General features: G+C 46.3%; 1 protein-coding gene across 2 annotated transcripts in view; it reads left to right on the forward strand.

Annotated features, from left to right (window-relative positions):
• Ano6 (anoctamin 6) overlaps window positions 1-14250 on the forward strand; it is a 187960-nt gene extending 173710 nt beyond the window's left edge. For both annotated transcript variants that reach the window (XM_052748763.1, XM_052748764.1), the window contains 4 exons: window positions 370-575; window positions 4460-4662; window positions 6117-6222; window positions 11191-14250. In XM_052748763.1, coding sequence (XP_052604723.1) covers window positions 370-575; window positions 4460-4662; window positions 6117-6222; window positions 11191-11400 — 725 coding nt within the window. In that variant the 3' untranslated portion in view covers window positions 11401-14250. The remainder of the gene's footprint in view (window positions 1-369; window positions 576-4459; window positions 4663-6116; window positions 6223-11190) is intronic.
• The last annotated feature ends 6466 nt before the right edge of the window (window positions 14251-20716 follow it).

Genomic DNA, 20716 nt, shown 5'->3' on the forward strand with positions numbered 1-20716 from the left:
TAGATACTCCCACTTTGCTCTTTAGATCCCAAGCCATGAATCTGCTTCTAATATTATCTTAACATGCAAAGGGAACATATTACCAGGAAGTCACTGTGGTGTAGTCAATGAGTTTTCAATCTGTTGTTTCTTGAGTGAATCTATGTGAAGGAAATAAGGTGCGCTCAGTCTCCTTTCTTTAGATTTCATATTTGCGTTTTGTTTACGTCGTCTTGCTGTGAGCGCTGAGTTGTGATTGGCTGTGAATGTGTCTCCTCCCTCGGGCGGGTTCTTTGTTTGCCTTTCTCTTTCTTTACAAGGATAAAGGAAAAAATACGTTGTCCTGCCGTCTGTCCTCCTCTCCGTGACATGTGTCCATTTCGTTGACAGTTATTCAGTTTGGGTTCGTCACCTTATTTGTGGCCTCTTTTCCACTGGCTCCCCTGCTGGCTCTGGTGAACAATATATTGGAAATAAGAGTGGACGCGTGGAAGCTGACGACTCAGTATAGACGCATGGTGCCAGAAAAAGCCCGGGATATCGGCGCATGGCAGCCCATCATGCAAGGAATAGCCATCCTGGCTGTGGTGACCAATGTGAGTAGGCCTGCGATTCACAGTCTACACCTCCCACTATTATTTTTATTTGGTATGTGTGTTTTGCCTGATTGTATGTGGACCACATGTGTGTTTGGTGCCTAGTGAGGACAGACAAGGGATTAGAACCCCCTGGCACTGAAATTTCAGATAGTTGTGAACCACCATATGGGTGCTGGGAACAGAACCCGGGTCTTCTACAAGAGCAGCAAGTGTTCTTCACCACTGAGCTGCTTCTCTGGCCCCCAGTATGGCTTTTAGTTGCTCTGCAACTAATCTTTTTACAACACATTTTAATTGCTTATAATTGTTATTGACTCACCATATCAGGACATCCTCTACACATAGTATTGCTGCTCCTCTGCTGATGTCTTTACCAAAAGAAACAGAGTAATAAGTACTGACACTTTTGACTCGTATATGACATAAAAAAGCATCACCAAAGGGTGCTTTTAAACACAGATAGATATGGGTTCATTTAGAGTCAGAACGCCCTAAGAGAATTCCACCATATATCACTGTATATTCTAAAATGACATCTTTAAAATATTAACTGTGATGAAGGAGAAATTGGCCATCCTAACTGGATATTAGTTACCTTCTTGTTTCCAGGGAAACAGCTCTTACGGGAGGTGGGACAGTCCCTACGTCATGGCTGCAGCAGCTTCATGACGACATGTGTCCCAGCTGTGAGAGCACAACTGGATTGTACAGCCTGTACAGGTTGCTTCTTTGGGCACAGGCCGAGAGGCAGTTTTTAGGCAAAGCAGTTTAATGGCAGCCTATCCAAGGATCTCTTGCCTCCCCTTGTCCTCCAAACCAGGATTATTTCTACCCATATTTCACTACCAGTCTGACCAGGCCAGCTTCCCGGACAAAATGATTTTTTTTTTTTTAAATTTTAGCTTCTTAAACCACAGTTGCTGGGTCCCCATGAACTCCTGGGAAAGCAGAAGAGAGAGAGAAGCCATGTTTGTCACAGGCTCCGGAGGAGGGAAGTGGGCTGTGGAGTCAGGCCGCTCTGAGTTCCACTTCCCACACCACAGCTTGAGCTGTGGGATCCTGCCCCTGTGCACTTCAGAGCCCCATTTTGTATTTGTTAGATGAGTGATTCTGTCTCAGCATGGTTTGGGAAGTCGGTGAGTTCCAGCAGACACATGGATCCGGGTCCTCCTTCACATGGTTGCTACTGTTTAACTTCATTACCCGACATCATTAACTGTGGCTCCCTGAGGACTCTGACAGGCACTAACAGGCACCTCAAAGCCAGTCATCACACCCCCCACCCCCGACTGGTTACAATGAAACAAGTTATGTGGGACACAGCTGTCACCCCCACCCCCACCAGTTTTCTGAATGGCAGGCTACCTCTAGCTTTGGGGAACTGATCGATTAAATCAGTTTCCTCTCACCCCAGTGGTCCCTACCTTCAATGCCCACTGTGTTTCGAAACGAAGACTCATGTTTAGAGCCGTGACAGCCAGGCCTTTCGAGTGCTACCGTCACGAAAGCACGAATCTGTCACATCCAGTAGGCTACAGTACGTTAGGCAGGGCAGGGACGTGGATCCGGGCGCTTTAGGAAGACTTTGGGCAGGAAGGTTTGAAACTGAAGGGCTTTCTGTTTGACCTTCAGAAACAAACAACAAACAAGAAAATTGATCTGGTTCAAATTCCTGATTCCTCAGGCATTCTGGAGTGATTGTGTTAAATACCGTTTCCCTAGACCCCTGCCGTGGCTCTTCTCCATGAGCACAGATGGAGGATTGGCTAGGTTTCCAAAGCTGTGTGTGTGTGTTTTCACACACGGGGGCACAGCCCCCCACCCACTGGCTACCTGGGACTACTGATTATTTTTTTCTCTAATATACCCTAACAAAGCCCCTTACTAGATTTGTGTTGTTGATTACACTGTGGACAGACTTCAGTCCGTACAATTAGCATTTGTTACACTTATAAAACGCACTGTACACATGCATACAGGTAACCATGAAACATTATCTGTTACCACACACATATATAACCCTCCCCCTTAAACCCCCAATGTGATGTCCACAACCCAACGTGTACAAAAGAGGGAAGAGAGGCCACCAAGGTAGGAGACGCCAGGCAGGCGTGTGCTGGGAAGTCATTTGGGTTAAGGCTGCTGGTTCCATAAATAAGCATAGCTGACATTGTTGTGCCTTGCCAGAGCATCTGCTATTGAAGAGCAATTTTAATTTATTTTGATATAAATGGAACTTGTGTGTAGAACAGCATGGGAAATGAGGCGAGCTACGTTATGTGTATTCTTGCAGTGTATCTCGGAGCTGCTCAATTCAGGGGGGAAAGGTACCTTGTCAGGAAACGAGAGACTTATCTTCCTTGTTGGAATTTTTGTACCTTCCTGAAGCACGTCTTCAGGTGATTCTGTAAAAAGATAGCATTGAGCTAAATGATAGGGGGAAAACTTGATCTACTGAAATCTGTCAAACACCAAATCTTCTTGTCTTACCTCACTGCTGACAGGCAGACACACATGCATGCATACATACATACACACACACCTCACTGCTAAATGCAGCAGGCACACATGCATGCATACATATGCACACATACATATACCTCACTGCTGACAGTCACACGTACATGCATGCACACACATACACATACCTCACTGCTGATAGACAGGCACACGTGTGCATGCTTGCATACATACATACACACACATACCCCTCAGGCAGGCACACATGCATCCATGCATACACACACACACACACAGATTCTTCACATTGCAGAAAGCAAGGTAACTAGCTTTAGTGGGGGGTAGAGAGGCTTAATTGTTTTCTTGCTTTGCCTGAATCTTGTTTGTTGGCTTGTGGTCTCACTGCAACTAAACCATGTGTCCAGATGAATACTATTAAAAGTCACTTGGCGCCAAAACCATGTCTGGTCTTGTGCTTCAGTTGGTGAAGCCTAAAGTGCATACCCTTTGTCCTTCCTGCAAACCAATTTCATATACCAGAGTTAAAAGCCCAAATGAAAGATCTTTGGGGAAGGTCTGTGGGGTTCTAAATAGGCTTTCATCCTAGGACACTTCTGCCTGGTACAGACACGGACTCATCATTGACCTGTCTCTTCCTTCTATGCAGGAACATACGAAACTGTGTTATGTGATAATTTATAATGTCAGAACTTTATCCAGTTAATCTTTTGGAAGTTTGGATGCTCAGATACTAGATGTCATAAGGTAGCATTGTTTTCTGACTGGGTGACCAGAACAAACCCAATATTGTTTATCAGGCCATGGATTGTCTAAGTAAGCCTAAAATACCATGGGGGTAAGGAGTATGAGTCCAGTGGCTGTATATAACTATACATCAAGAGATATGTATTTTATTCAGTTTTCATTCTTCTTTGCAAGAGACAAGTGATTTTTTTATGAAAAAAAATCAGCTTTGTATAAATTCTTTATCCCACAAATGAGTTCTATGAAGCAAGATTATCTTCCTAACATTGACCTCAGTGTTATATTGTAGGAGCGTTCTAAATCTAAACCACGGTAGACTCCCGTTTCTCTCGAGTAGAGCTCTGAGGCTAGCTAGCTATTACAACTTGGAGTAGCACTGATTTACACACAAGTCATGCAAGTCAGTCCTGCTCTTCATGGTGCCCCAGTACAGTTATTCTCCACAAATGGTGTTTAAAGAGTTTCAGAAGCTCAGTGAGCACCTATCGGGCCTTTCCCTCATACCTGCCCTTAGAATGGAAGACCTCCCAAAGTGTCCTCTGCTTACGTGTGTATACCTGACACTTAGAAATGAAATCGGCAAAAACAATGATTCTGTTATGCCGTGAGCCACAGCGACCACTCTAACGTTCCCTTTCTCATTTCCCCCACCGTAGGCCATGATCATTGCTTTCACATCAGACATGATCCCCCGACTGGTGTACTATTGGTCCTTCTCCATCCCTCCCTACGGGGAGCACACTTCCCACACCATGGACGGCTACATCAACAACACTCTCTCCGTCTTCAACATCACCGACTTCAAAAACACAGACAAAGAAAACCCATACATTGGGCTTGGAAACTATACCCTGTGCAGGCAAGTTTTGAGTCACCTGTTTAAAAATGGACTTCGTCTTATAAAAAGCCTTCTTGGCATGTGTGATAAGATTCTATCTGGTGTGATTTAAGTCTGTGTTAAGAGACAGTTTTCATGTGGCTTTCTTTTTAATAATACTCAAAAAAAAAAAAAAGCTAATAAAGACCAAGGCTAGTACTTTTAAGCCAAATTTGAAAGGCGTTCAAATGGACACATCATAACTGATGGAGGAGAAAAGCCTTGTAATTCTTAGAAATGGAGATAGCTGAGAGTTTTACACATTCAAACCATTCAGTTCTTAAGACTGTCTTGTGAGGCTGGGGAATGTAGCTCAATTGGTAGTTCTTGCCTAGCCTGCACAAAGCGGGAAACCGGGAACGTGGTGCCTGCCCGTAAGCCCAGCACTGAGGAGGTACATGCAGAGGAATTGCTCCTAGTGGAGGCAAGCTTGGGATACATAGTGAGTTCAAGACCAACCTGGGACACATCCTGAATTCAAGGCCAACCTAGGATATATGGCAAAACTATTTCCGTGAAATAAAATAGAAGAAAGAAAGAGGCACACGGGCTCCACGGTAGGAGCGCTTGCCTCCCGTGGGCATGGCCCCAGGTTCTATCCCCAGCAGCGCAAGGAAAGAGAAATAAGACAGCTGAAGGGTGACACACTGGCACCTCCCTCAGCGAAGACAGACAGATGGGTGCAGTGAGGTGTCTCCTGTGCTCCGCGCTGGTGGCTGGGAGGTCAACATGGGTAGTGCACCCTAGCTCACTTACCGGTGGGTAGTTTGTTGAACATGTAGGTCATGCAAGTTTATTTTCTCTGTTACAGATTCTTAAACCCAAACTCATTTAATTCAACTGTTCAAAGCCATGCTGGTTCAGATTTTCAATAACACAACCTAGAAGTCAGACAGAGCCAAAAGAACTGCTCCGAGTGGTCTGCTTGTTCGGACTGTACATATTCTGATCTCAGTAACTGCATTCTTGTCCGTCTAATGGTGTACAGCCAGGAAGCTAGAAGTGGGCAGCCTGATGGAGACAACAGAGTTAGGCGAAAGGCTTAACCAGCAGGCAGTACCGGGTGCTACAGGCCAGTCGGCCTGATGATCCCTTATGAAAATGTACAGATCTGATGCCCAAGATAGCTGAAGTGTTTTATATCTTTTCAGAAATCAGGAATAAAGCCTTGTGGAAAATATGTAAATACTTTGTTTATAAAGATGCGCCTTATTTTACACAGCTAGAATCCATCGTTTTCTGATTACATGCTTAGTAAGGGACTGCTGGATAATTTTCTTCTAGTGTTTGATACCAAACTGAACTTTAAGTGAAATGTATGTGATGTCCACCTTAAAAGTCTTTGCATCAGAGAAGACTCTGGTTTTAAATTGGGCCCTGATTTACAATATTAATCAAAAAGATTTGTCTCCTGATATGCCTGGTTGTGTTTGCAGGTACCGTGACTTCCGAAACCCACCTGGGCACCCACAAGAGTATAAACACAACATCTACTATTGGCACGTGATTGCCGCCAAGCTGGCTTTTATCATCGTCATGGAGGTGAGAGAACTGTGCTCTGAGGTGGTCTACAGTCATGCCTAAGTGTAGGCCGTCTATGTCCTTAAGTATTGCCAACTCCATAAACTATATAATTCTTCCTTCTTACTGCTTGCTAAAGACTGTTTTAGGACACCATTGAATCAGCGTTGGCCTGAGACTAGACCTTCCATAACTCTGTGAATGAGATGGCTGTCTGCTTTAAATGCTAAAAAGCATGCCATGTCGAGGGAGATGCAGTCCCACTTAATACGGTATTAACTGGGTGTCTTTCCCACTTTGGGGTGTTGAACAGTGTGTTGGATTGCCAAAGGCCTCTGCCCATGGAGCTATGATGTGTCTGTGTTACCATTCAGTGCTACATGGAGACTCCTAGTGCTTCTCTCTCTCTCTCTCTCTCTCTCTCTCTCTCTCTCTCTCTCTCTCTCTCTCTCTCTCTCAAATTAGTACTGAGAAAACGACACAGCTGTAGACTATCAATTGAGCTAGCCAGTGTCTTTCTCAGAGTGGATTAACTGGTAACAAATGACAGCCTCAACATCTGTTGTACAAAGAAAGAAATCAGCCCTTGCTTGTGTAAGCCACTGTAGGTAAGTTTTCTGTCATGTGCAAACACCAATCCAACAAATTCCGAGGCTTTGCAATCTGATTTAAAAAAGAAAAGAAAAAGAAAACAAAAACCACCGAAGACTAAGAAAATGGGTGATGATGGAAGAGAGGAACACTTTTTGCAACAGACAAAAGGTGTCGTACATGGAACGGAAAGTACAGCATGGGTCATAAAGGAAGATGCAACTCGCCCAAGATGGGAGCCAGAGAAAAGAGGCAGGCGGCTGACAAAGAGCACGAGGATTAGAATGGGGGAGGATTCTCCACAGCAGCGACCGCAGAGCTGGAGACGACAAACGCTAGCACTTCCGAGTGCTGACCTAGAAGTGCATTGAGAGGGAAAAACTGAAATTTTTCCACAGTTCAACGCTGCTGAGCCACAGGCCTCTACAGAGAGTGATAGACTCTCAGAGAACACAGAGGAGGAACCCTTCCCTGGTTCCCGTGAGGCTAGAAGAGCCTACATCAGAGGTTCTCAACCTGTGGGTCGCAACCTCGGAAATGCGCGTTTTCTAATGGTCTTAGGAACTGAGACACCGCTCCGGAGCAAAATTACAGTTATGAAGTAGCAATGAAAATAAATTTATAGTTGGGGGTTCCTAAGACCCTCGGAAATAAGTGTTTTCCAATGACCGTGACCCACAGGTCGAGAACCACTAACCTAGATCCTAGACACAGACAAGCATTGGCACAGGAGGGGAACTGGTGGACACAGCGGCGTTTTTATTCCAGTGCCAGGGAGGCAGAGGTGCCTCACCCCTGTGTGGCCCTGTCTCAAACAAAACAAAAATCCTTAACTCTAAAGAGAAAAGGAAGAAACACCAGGCCCTTCTCACAGGCTCATAAATACAGATATCCTCGTGAAATGTGTAGACTGAACCTGCAGGAGAATTTTTAAAAGACAGCATCGTGCCATATTGGTTTAAACCAGAAAACGAACCCCACTACCTGTGAATGTTAGCAGCCTCTGCGTAGATGAAGTTGGAGAAGCTGAATCTTGTCCTTCCTCTCTTGTGCCCCTTCCGTCACACCTGGTTGCCACAGCATCTACTCTGTGGCTGTCCCCAAGTGAGGTCAGGGTCCCCAACGGCATGGCAGTGTTTGCGTCCCACTCCCCTTCCTCTCCTCTCTCTCCGCTCTAGCCATTCCTTCACTGCCTAAGTCACTGACCCCGCTCTGGCTATAGTGACCATCCGTCAGTCTGTCCTGTGGTGAATTCCTTGAGCAGCCTCTCCTGCCCACATGTTACCCAGCTGTGAGCACCACACAGCCAACCTCTGACTCTTCCATGAAGCACCTTCGCGTGGCTTCAGGAAAATACTTGTTTTTTAAAGCAGGAAAAAAGTCAAGGAAAGTGGGAAGGATAAAGGGGTGAGTTCAGCAAAAGGAAGTAACAATACACAGTGCATCCCCGATAGTGGATCATCTAATGGAAAGAGAAGATCAGTGTGCTTACAGGGAGAAGTGGCCGTCAGTCAGTGACACAGATGTGGATCAGCCCCCCTTCGGCTGCGGACAGGTCATCGCTACCGAAAATAACAAACTCACAGTTAAATTGCACTCTAGACCAAGTGGGCCTGCCTGACACCCACAGAACGCTGCGCCCAGGGTCACGCACGCGTTCTGTTCCTCTCCACAGAGCAGCATCCCCCAGGGCACGTCACATGAGGAAGCCACAGAGCAAGTCTCATCACATTTTTAAAAATTAAAATTAGATCAAGTGGCCTTGCTGAGGACAGTGCAATTAAGTGAGAAATTAATCAGAAAAATCTGGGAACGTACACATGTGCACAGAAATTAAATGACATAGTCTCAAGCAACCAGTAAAGAAAACAAGAAGGGATTTTTCTTTTAACTTTTAAGTCAATGGTAGTGGAAACAAACATGCCAGTGCCTATGGAATATCATAAAGGTGGTACTGAGGTAAGTTTATATCATTGGCCACATCAGATTAGCAGAGAAATCCCAAATAGCCTGTCATGCGGCCTCAAGGATGAGAAACATAAGCTGCTTTGCCCAGCGCCACCAAACCTTTCTGCGTGGTTATCTCCAGACAGCTGCCCTTACTCCCACGTGTTCTCGTACCCTCTCTGGTCTACCCAGTCTACTCCTCTGTGTACTCCAGACAACATCCTCGTCTGGCCAGTTGCTCGGGACAGTGTTCTTAGAGTCCCTCTGCCCCTTTTCCTCTCTCTCGCCGCTGCGCCCTAGCCTGTTGGCTTTCTCCTCAGCAGCAGACCGTTAACCACTTCTTACAGCAGTCCTGCCTGCTTTCTCCCTGTGCCGGCTAGCCTCGCGCTGCTCGAGCAATACTGGCAGGTTTACTCTGGCTGATAGTTTCTTCCATGGTCACCTGCTGCTGCCTTTGGGGCTCTCCTGAGACAGCACCCCAAACCAGGAGAATGCTATGGAGAGGTAGCTACTCCCCTCGTGGCAGCCAATAAGCAGAGGGTAGGAGATAGAGTCCCAGTATCCCCGCTTCAAGCACACACCATGATAACCTAACCTCCTCCCGACAAACCCCATCCCGTCAATTGAATTTCAAGCGGGCAGCCAACCTTCAACACAGGGCTTTGGAGAAACTTTACAGAAACCAAGGTCCACCAGGCCAGAGGCACCATCGTTTCTTGCCTGGTCTCTACCTGGAGACAACTGTGGTCTGACCTCAGAGTAAAAGCCAGAGTCCCTGCTGTGCGATCCGTGGCCTCACATGGTCCAGCCATGTCTGTGGTTCTCACCACCGCTCCTCCTTCCATCCTCGCCACTCCAGATCATGTTCTGGAAGCTTCCCCTGCCCCGACTCTGCCCTCCTGGTACCTGCATGATTTATTGCCTTGCCCTTAAAACCTTTCCTGAGTTCTGTATGTGTAAACTCCTCTGCCGAAAGTGTCTACGACGTGTCCAGCATCCTGTCGCACTCAGTGGGGTTGCACTGATCCAGGTCCTCCCAAAGCTCCAAGCACTGTTGGACACTAGGCACAAACCAATTTTTTAAGTAATTTTTATGGCAACTCATCTTAATCCATTTTTAAGTATTTTTATGGCAGTTCATCTTTGTGCCTTTTGTACACCAAAAATACATAACCAAAGGGGCTTTAAAACAAGTGACTAAGAAATGAAATTTAACTTCATCAGCAATCACAGAAAATAGAAAGCAGGACCAAAGTCAGGGTCCATTTGCAAATCAGAACGTTAGCAAAAAGGAAAAAAAAAAAAAAGATGGGGCCAAGTGCTGCCCGATGAAACACAGCTGAGCCTGCCCACTGCTGGTGCCAGCTAAGCCCTGCACATGCTCGGGCCAAGTACTTGGTTACTTTGTAAAACTGGACATTCCTTTGTCCAGCTGTCTCAGCAGCGACCCCTCCAGGTGCCTGCTCTTTAGAAACTTACAGAGACTCTTCCAGGATCTACATGCTCACAAGGGCACTGCTAAAACGAAAACTGCAAGCCAGCCCAGTGCCTAACAGTAGGGAACAAGGATGTTAACCGCGCACTCACCAGGAGCGTCACACAACAGTGAAAGCAAATGAACCAGCTACAGAAATGGCAGGGAGGAATTTTAGAAACTAGTTTTGAATTTAAAAGGGGGTATTTTTCCAAAGACTGTGGAGAGAGGGCCCAGCAGTTAAGAGTACTTGCTGTTTTTGCAGAGGACCCAAAAACAGTTCCCAGCGCCCACATGGCAGCTCACCACCACTTGTAATTCCAGTTCCAGGAGCTCTGATGCTCCCTTGTGTCCTCCACGGGCAGTGTGCAAACATGGTACACATACATACATACATGGAAAACACACACATAAAAATTTGTTTTTAAATGACTACTAAGTATTTTTATAAAGCTCAAATCAAGTAAGATTAAATTAATAATGAATACATACATATTTTGGTATTTTTCTTTATAGTAAATTTACTTGCACATATAGGATAATATTTACCTTTGGAAAAGGAACAGGGAATCGGAAAAAGTCACACAAAATACAAGAGCTCTGTCAGTGGCCTGACTTTGTAACTTACAGAGGATCTGGGAGCATTTATTTTATTTTTTACTACACAGCCTAGACTGACCTAAGACTCAGTCTCCCATGTGCTGGATGACAGGGAATTCAATTGCCTTCACCCTTTGTAAGAAGAATGTATGTGGATGAAGATACACACACTAACATACACTCCTCTCTCTCTCCACGTGCCACAGAAACATGGGATATCTGAAGGCTAACGGGTCATTTGTTACATCCTGTTGCTTTGAAATTGAACGGCTGCAATATCTGTTCTGTGCAGACTCACTGCCATAATGACGAGCAAGAATAATCTTAATTATTAATTAGCTGTGCCCCTCTAACATTGTCTTCCCTCTCTCCCACAGCATGTCATCTACTCTGTGAAGTTTTTCATTTCGTATGCAATTCCAGATGTGTCCAAAACCACCAAAAGCAAGATCAAGAGGGAGAAGTACCTCACGCAAAAGCTGCTTCATGAGAGTCACGTCAAAGACCTGACCAAAAACATGGGGCTTCTTATCGCCGAGAGGATGGGAGAGGTGGTTGACAACAACGTGCGCCCAAAACTCGAATGAGGGAGAGTTTTATGTCCCGAGAAGCACTTTAAGAATAATTAACTGTCCGACGTGTCATGAATCACTAAAGAGGATGTTGCTCCGTCACTTAGGCAAACGGGAGTCTTCACTGTGCCCATTTCTGCCTGTACCATTTTTCAGTTTCAGCTAGCAACGCGGGAACTGGGAAATGGAAAACTTTGATCAAGAAAGGCATAAAACTGCCTACCTACCTACCTGGAAAAGCTGAATATGTTCCCTTTTTTGATAAATTGGAATTTTAGTAACAGATAAAGCCTCGAAGCATGCTTGAGTCCTTCCAGGGGACTTTGCTTTTCTGGTCTGAAGCACATACCTGTGCTTAGTTTTTGCATTTTGCCAAATCTATCCCAGACCTATTTCATCCTGACAGTACCATCACCAAAGACCAGGCATACCTCAGCCTTAATCACTTTTGTGTTCTTGACAATAGCCAGCTCAGAATTGAGTTTGGATGCCATATTCGGTGCCAGGTAGACTGAAGCGTTCACAGTATTTCAGTGTCTTACTCCACCCCTAAGGAAGGAGACCTCGCTACAGAAGACTCCATCTTCTTTTCAGCCTGCATCGCCCCCTCCGAGAAATACTCATCCTAGATTAGCATGAAGAGAGAGGGTGTTAAATGAAGTCTGTCCCCGTTACTCCACAGTGACACCTCTGCCTTCCAGCAGCTCTCCCAGCATGCTCTGGGCCTGATCCGTGTTAACTGCTCCGCAGACCTTAAGGGAGTAAGATGAGAAAGTAGGAAAAAAGTAACTCCTACTGATCTGGATATTTAATTTACCTCTTCTTGATTATGTAAGTTTCTTAGGGATAGGATAATCAAATGGTTGTGACTGCGTTGTTATCAACATGATGGGCTGGGAAATGTGAGCCCATCAACTGTGCAAACTGACTTACCCCGAAGGAAGGCTCTACCAATCACGAAGCGCCTTCTGCTTGTCTTACTGCAAAGGCTGGTGGTAGCCTGTCGACAACAGGCATGGCCAGAGCAGCAGCCAGCAGCCTGATGACTAGCCCTGTCCTGTGATCCGTGTGTGGCTGGCGTCACTCACTGGGAGCCCTACTGACTTTTCTGCCTGCCATAGTGACCAGCCTTCTTGCCGTCTCTGTTCATTTCCTAGGCCCGCTAGCTCGTTTGGTAATCACAGCTGTGCTGGAGACAGATCTACCTGGATTACTGCCCTTTGAGGGAGGAGACCCTGGATTTAATGTTAGCCTACAGCCTCCTCTCAGGCCATAAGGCAATTAAGGGAAGGGCTGGTTTGTCTGCCTGTGACTTGCTGCTCAGCCCTCACCCCCTGGTGCCTTGCCCTCTCTGCTGCTCACCTGAGCGGTTTCTTGAGCTCTGCAGCCTACACATGCTCGGCTTTCCTCCAGTAGGTCTAGAGGAGACTTACTAGGTTACACCATGCACTCTTGACAATGGATGACAGAGGTCAGTCCTGGGTGAAGAAGGGAGGACCTGTCTCACAGCATTTGAGATGGTCCTCTGCTGACTGGAGTGGTGTGAAGTGCCTGGGTGCCCAGGAGCCAATCCAAGGAAAGTGAACGATTTTAGAGAGCACCTTCTCTAGGCTGCAATTTTAAATGCCTGCCCAGAATGGTCTATTAGAGTATCAACATGATTAATCAAAGCTTTTGAGTAGTCCAGTGGGGTCAGTGGGAACATTTCTCCACCTCCCTTGTACTGGGTGTCCAGGACCTGCCATACACTGTCTAACTGTGCTAAGACAGAAGTGACTGTCTCACCCACACCAGGGATGTTCTCACTCCACAGTTGACACCAGGTGCCACTCCCTGGCCCCACCCAGACTGCCCTGGACTTCCTCACTCGCTCTATTACCTCTTCTCCGGACCCTGTGCTCTTTTCCTAAGGATCGAAAGTACTCACACCTTACAACCCAGAAAAGGAAAGATTCCTTGCATCTCTCTTTTCCTCCTTTCTTTATATACACAAAGAAAACTTCAAATGAAAAGTGCATTTATTCATCTATATCCCCCAGCCAAGAACTCCCTTCACAGTGTAGAAAGTGCCACTGTGGACAGGAGAGAAACACATAGACAAGAAAGGAAGGAAGGAAACCCTGCTTTTCCAAAGGGAGCAAGTGTGATGTCTAATGCCACCAGGATGCTGAAAGGCTAAGTTGCAGTGAGCTGTGGAGTCCCATGGCATCAGTATCATTCCAGCCTGTGCCAAGGTGGTAATGGGGCAGGGGCGGGGGGAGGGGTGCAGAGAGACACCTGCAGTGGCAGTCTGCATCTGTCAGTAGCAGTGAGGTAGCCCCCAGCCCCAGGAAAACCAAGGGCATGACAGTGCTGGGTGGGGGGGAGGATCTGGCCCTCCACCTATCCAGAGTTAACCACTAGAAAAGTTTTATCCTCTTATATTGCCTTTGAATTTTAATGAATGGAAGCAGTAGACCCAATACTCAGGGGATTTTTCTTTAAACGTTCCTCAGATCTTTTAGATGTTCCATTAGAAATAGAAGGTTGTAATTTGTCTTGAAACTAAACAAGGCCATCCGGTAACAAGTTCGTCAAGTTCTCCCTTTGCACTGCGCGTGAATCGTGAGTTTCATAGGACATTCATTTGCGTTGGGGGCAGAATGTGATGTGTTAGTTACACACTTCTTGTGTGCTCCTTGCGTTTCCTGTTATGTTTGAAAAACGGAAGCGGTGCACAGCTTAGCTAAAAAGGGACTGAAATTCATGATGCTTCCCCATACAATGTAGCATCAGTGTAATGTCCGTAACTGATGTTTGTTAATTTCTATGCATTTTAATATTTTTTAATTATGAGCATTTTAATAAATTCAGTTTTACAAACAATTATATGGTCTAACTAGGTTTAATTGTCTTATTAATGTTTTTAAGGGAACAGGTTTCTAAGATTCGCCAGTAACTAGGTAAGTATCACTTAGATAATGAACGTATATTTCTGTAGAAGTCTATCTAAAATTACTTTTCATGGCCTGTGGTTACATGGATTTTCTTAAAAGATTAAAGATGGAGTTTCAGCCAGGGTGGCTGCTAGAGATGAACTGAGCCTGCGAATCCGGAGGAGCTGAAGACTCACCTGCTCACCAACCCAGGTCCACTAGAATCACTGGTGAGGTGACGGCCTTTGTCACTATCGTAGTCAGGGTTTTAGTGCTGTGAAGAGACACATGCATGACCTTGGCAAGTCTTATAAAGGAAAACATTTAATTGGGGCTGGCTTACAGTTTCAGAGGTTTAGTCCATTATCTTCATGGCAGCGTGCAGGCAGACATGGTGCTAGAGAAGGAGCTGAGAGTTCTCCATCTTGATCCACAGGCAGAAGAAGCAAGTGTGAGTCTCACTGGGTGTAGCCTGAGCATAGGAGACCTCAACACCTGCCCCCCACACACACAGTGACACACTTCCTCCAACAAAGACCACACCTACTCCAACAAAGCCATTCCCTATGGGAGCCGTTTTCTTTCAAACCACCACATTCCACTCCCTGGCCCCCACAGGCCTGCAGCCGTATCATAATGCAAAAATGCATTCAGTCCAACTTCAAATCCCCCATAGTCTTTAACAGTCTCAAACTTATTAGAAGTCTAAAGTTCAAAGTCTCTTCTGAGATGCATGCAATCTCTTAACTGTAAACTCCTATGAAATCAAAAATCAAAAAGCAGGTCACATGCTTCCAACATAATGGCACAGAATATCCATTACTATTCCAAAACAAAGGAAAGGGAGTATAGTGAGGAAATACTAGACCAAAGCAAGACAGAAAACCAGCTGAGCAAACACTGCATCTCCATGTCTGATGTCAAAGCACTCTTCAGATCTCCAACTCCTTTCAGCTTTGTTGACTGCAACACACTTCTTTCTCTTGGGCTGGTTCCAGTTCCTGTTAGCAGCTCTGCTCAGCAGGTATCCCATGGCTCTGACCTCTCCAACATCTTGAGGTCTCCAAGGCAATCCAGGCTTCACCTTCACAGCTTCACACAATGGCCTTTCTAGGCCCACATTCAGGGACGCCCCTGACACATACCTGGCCTCAGTGGCTTTCTTCAGTCTCAGAGGAAGATTCCATAATCCCTTTCTTTTGTCCTTGACTCTCAGCCAGAACCACATGGCCGAAGCTGCCAAGTTCTGCTGCTTACTGTGGCTGGAACATGCTCCCTTTGTTCAATTACATAGTCACCAGCTTTCTGTTTTACATGGTTAACTTTACTGACTATGATTGACTGCCCTGAAACTTGTTCTATAGAACAGGCTAGCCTCAAACTCAGAGATCCACCAGCTTCCTCCTCCTGAATGCTGGGATTAAAGGTGTGTACCACCGTACCTATCTCTGAGATTTTCTTTAATCCCTTTTCACAAGTTGGAAGTTTAGCTGGGTGGGATCTTGTCCATAGGTCATCACTCCCTTTATTCCATTTCTTAATCTGTTTATCTTCTTGAACACAGGACTTAGCCCCATTCTACTTCCTGGTACAGTACCCTTTTCTCCTCAAATTGTACATTTTGTATTTTTCTTTGCTTAGCTTGCTCCTTTTTATTATAAATCTTCATTAGAGTTAACACTAACAACCCTATGACAGAGCCAATATTAGGCTGTTTTGAGATCTCCTCTGCCAATGAAATTAATGCAAAACTCTTCACTTTAGCCTCAGGTAAACTTTTTGGACAAGGGCAAAAGTCAACCACATTTTTCACCAAGATATCATAAGAACAATCTCTAGGTCACATACTAACATTCTTCCCGTCTGAAGCCTCTTGAGCCAGTCAACAGTTCAATCACCCTCAGCACCGTCTTCCATGTTCCTACAAGGATGGCCCATTAAGCCCCACTGAAAGCATTCAACTGCTTTTCTAATCCACAGTCCCAGAGTCCACATTGCTTCAAATAAAAACATAGTCTGACACAGCAATACCCAAGTCCCTGGTACCAGCTTTTGTCTTAGTCAGGGTTTCTATTGCTGTGAAGAGACACCATGACGTTGGCAACTCTTATAAAGGAAAACATTTAATTGGGGCTGGATTACAGTTTCAGAAGGTCCATTGTCTTCATGGCATCATGCAGGCAGAGATGGTGCTGGAGGAGGAGCTGCGAGTTCTCCATCTTGATCCACAGGCAGAAGAAGCAACTGTGAGTCTCACTGGGTGTAGCCTGAGCATAGGAGACCTCAAAGCCCACACACAGAAGACAGACAAAAATAGACACACACACACACACACACACACACACACACACACACACACACACAGTGGCACACTTCCTCCAATAAGGCCCTACCTTCTCCATCAAAGCCAGTCCCTATGGGAGCCATTTTCTTTCAAACCACCACAACCACTAACCTTTGGGTATGTTTCGTTTTGTTTTCTTGGAAATGAGTCTCACTGTAGCCCAGGCTTGTCTCACCCTCTCAAGTTCTCGAACTATAGGTGAGCCGTCACACTTGGATCTTAAATGTACTTCAGACCAGCACTAATAAGGAACTTTATCTTTTAAGCATTAATAAGCCCAACAAAAGATTACTGCATGTTCACTTCTAAAACAAAGCACCCCCCAAAAAAAACAAAAAAAAAAAAGCACCCCCTTCTCAATAGGGAACTTCTCATAACTGACCATAAGATGCAAATTTTCTAACCATTTTTTTTAAAGATTTTTGTATGTTTGTTTCTGCTTGAAAATTTCAATGTTTTTAAAATAATGTTCAAAGTGTCTAAATAGATGCATCCAGCACTCATTTTTCTCTACACAGAAGAACCAAAGTGACATAGAGGCACAGGAGGTGACTGAACATTGGAAATGAGCAGGAGACTGGAATCTTAAAAGATTGAGAGAGGTAGGGGCATGGCATCACCCTGGTTTCAGAGCCAGGGTGAGGAGTGAGGAGGCCTGTGAATGAACAGCTCAGTAAGTCAGATTCACACCAACACATACACACATACACACACACACACACACACACACACACACACACACACACACACGAGGGGAGGGAAGAGGGAGGGGGAGAGAGGGAGAGAGAGAGAGACACACACACACACACACAAAGCCTCAACAACAAACTGGATCATCAAGAAGAAAGAGTATCTGACCACAAAACCAAGCTGTTGAAATAACCTATTCAAACAAGGGAGAAAGAGGAGAGAGTGGAGGGGGGAGGAGGAGAGAGAAGAGTGGAGGGGGGAGGAGGAGAGAGGAGAGTGGAGGGGGGAGGAGGAGAGTGGAGGGGGGAGGAGGAGAGAGGAGAGTGGAGGGGGGAGGAGGAGAGAGGAGAGTGGAGGGGGGAGGAGGAGAGAGTGGAGGGGGGAGAGAGGAGGGGGGAGAGAGTGGAGGGGGGAGAGAGTGGAGGGGGGAGAGAGTGGAGGGGGGAGAGAGTGGAGGGGGGAGGAGGAGAGAGTGGAGGGGGGAGAGAGTGGAGGGGGGAGGAGAGAGGAGAGTGGAGGGGGGAGGAGGAGAGAGGAGAGTAGAGGGGGGAGGAGGAGAGTGGAGGGGGGAGAGAGTAGGGGGGAGGAGGAGAGAGGAGAGTGGAGGGGGGAGGAGGAGAGAGGAGAGTGGAGGGGGGAGGAGGAGAGAGGAGAGTGGAGGGGGGAGGAGGAGAGAGGAGAGTGGAGGGGGGAGGAGGAGAGAGGAGAGTGGAGGGGGGAGGAGGAGAGAGGAGAGTGGAGGGGGGAGGAGGAGAGAGGAGAGGCGAGAGAGTGGGGGGAGTGGGAAAAGGAGAGAAGAGAGGAGAGGGGGAGGGGGGAAAAGGAGAGGAGAGAGGGGAGGGGGGAGGGGGGAAAAGGAGAATGAAGCCATTCAAAGCGTTTGGAAACAAACATGCATTTTCAGAATACCACAGCCTAGACCTGTCTTAAAAGGAGACAGTGTCCCACTTTGGAGAGATTGAAGAGTCAAACCCCTGCATAGCCCCATCTCTGGGATTCCACAGACATTCTACAACACTGGCTCAGCTGATGGTTTTCCCATGAGCCAGACTTGACTATGCTGATATTTTATTTGTGCTGAAATGTGATTTTATTTGTATGTTAATAAATAAAAGTGCCTGGGGGGTCAGAGCTAATAGCAAGCCATAGCAGAAGTCTGGCAGTGGTAGCACATGCCCTTAATCCCAATCACATGACAGGCACATCTCTGTGTGTTCAAGGATACAGCCAGCATGGAGACACATGCCTTTAATCTCAATACCAACCATAGAGTCCTGGAGGTCTGTATAGACAGGCAGTGACAAGGAGGTCATGTGGTTGGGTTTACAACCAATGAGAAGGCAGAACAGAAAGTCAATAAAAAGACAGACACACAGGAAGTAGGTCTCTTTCTCAGGGGAAGGACGGTAGTGGCAGCAGGTGGTAAGAAGGCAGTCTTGGTCTCAGCTCTTAGCTACTGCTCTCTGACCTCTGGGGCTTTCAACTCTGCATTTGGCTCTGTGTTTCTTATTTAGTAAAACCGTTCAGAATTACATCTACACTTGACTTGGTGGAGTGATGTCACAGACCAACTGTTATGATGTGAATACCAGATGCCTCCCATAGGGTCATTTAGTGCATGCTTGGTCACTAGCCAGTGGCACTATTTGGGGAGATTGTGGAAAGTTTAGGAGATAGGAGGTAGCTGGAAAAAACAGGTTACTAGAGGCCTACCTCTGTGCCTGGTCCCTAGACCATGTGCCCCCACTATCATGATGTTATGCCTCACCACAGTCCCAGGAACCCACGACCATGTCCTGTGCCTTCTGCAATGTGAGTTAAGTAGTCTTGTTAATGCTAGGTGTTCTGTCATGGTCATGAGAAAGCTAACACACCCACTGAGTGCTACATAATGGGCGACGGGTGTGGTAACACAGAGAGGAGCCGAAAGTACCATCCATCAGAACTGGGGCTCCAGGAGCCTGCTGAGACCAGTGTGTGGCCAGTCACATGTGACTTCATGTAGGTGCCACTCCTCCCCCCCACCCCATCACTAAAGAAACCAAGTAAGATCTCTTAAGTTTCTTCTACAGCCAAGGGCCTGGCTGTGTCCCCCAACTCCAAGGTACAGATTGACAAGGTCCGGGTAGAAACTGCTCCTGATGTCCTCATCATTCTATTCTTTCCAGCTCCTGTGAGCACCTCGGCTGAGAGCAATTTTGCCTGGCTCCAACTGTGGTCCACTTCTGCTTGATCTGGTGAGCATTAAAACTAAAAACACCAAGCAAGAGAACATGTCCATCACCTACCTACAAGGATGCTCATCGGGGAGGGAAGCCCTGTGTCTAAGCACAAAAGCCCACAACAGCAGTAGAATGCACAATTTGGCCCGCATCAGCACCTACATATCCCACCTACACTGGTCACTGGCACCTTGCCTGATCGTGTGTCATTGACAAAACCCGTCAATGTTATGGAGCAGGGACTACACTGCTGTGATTCTGGACACTGCTTCTCATTAAACACCTGGTTCCACATCAGTGTCAGAGGACAAACACGTTAGGTCCCTTGTAACTGTTAGGGCAATAATTCCACATTTCAGTCAATTCATACTGCCTGAGGACGCCCACTGCAGCCTACCACATGGAAAAACCACAAGGGAGCACACAGTGGTACCAACACCATACCTCCCAAGACGTCTAGCGTATCTACACTCATAACAATCAACTCTTGATCTCTCTGTGATTTCCCCAGGATGGTTAATCTTATGTGTTAATTTGATTAGATGGAGATATGCCTAGAAGATAGTATGGCACACCTCCGTGTCTATGAGAGCATTTCCCAGGACTGATAGAGCATGAGGGCTCTGACCTGACTGATGGTTTGAAAAAAAAAAATGGCCTCCATAGGGAGTGGCACTATTAGGAGGTGTGGCTTTGTTGGGTGTGGCTTTGCTGGAGGAAGTGTGTCACTGTAGAGGTGGGCTTTGAGGTCTCCTACACTCAAGCTATGCCCAGTGTGGCATACAGTTCACTTCCTGTGGCCTGCAGACCAAGATGTAGAACTCTCAGCTTCCTCTTCAGCACCATGCCTGCCTGTATGCCACCATGCTTCCCGCCATAATGATAATGGACTAAACCTCTGAAACTAAGCTAGCACCAGTTAAATGTTTTCCTTTGTAAGAGTTGCCATGGTCATGGTGTCTCTTCACAGCAATAGAAATGCTAAGACACTCACCAAATGTTTGATCCATTCATGGATTCAGAATTTGAGTAGAGTATGGGAAGTGGTAAGACTGTGGAGGTGAGGTATACTTGGAGAAGTGAATCATTGTGGGTGTTCGTTCTAGTTAGGTTTCTGTTGCTTTAATAAACCTGTGACCAAAGGCTACTGGGAGGAGTAA

This window comes from Peromyscus californicus, unplaced genomic scaffold (assembly GCF_007827085.1).
Source record: "Peromyscus californicus insignis strain IS unplaced genomic scaffold, ASM782708v3 Scaffold_20__1_contigs__length_68692818, whole genome shotgun sequence".
NCBI classification, from domain to species: Eukaryota; Metazoa; Chordata; class Mammalia; order Rodentia; family Cricetidae; genus Peromyscus; species Peromyscus californicus.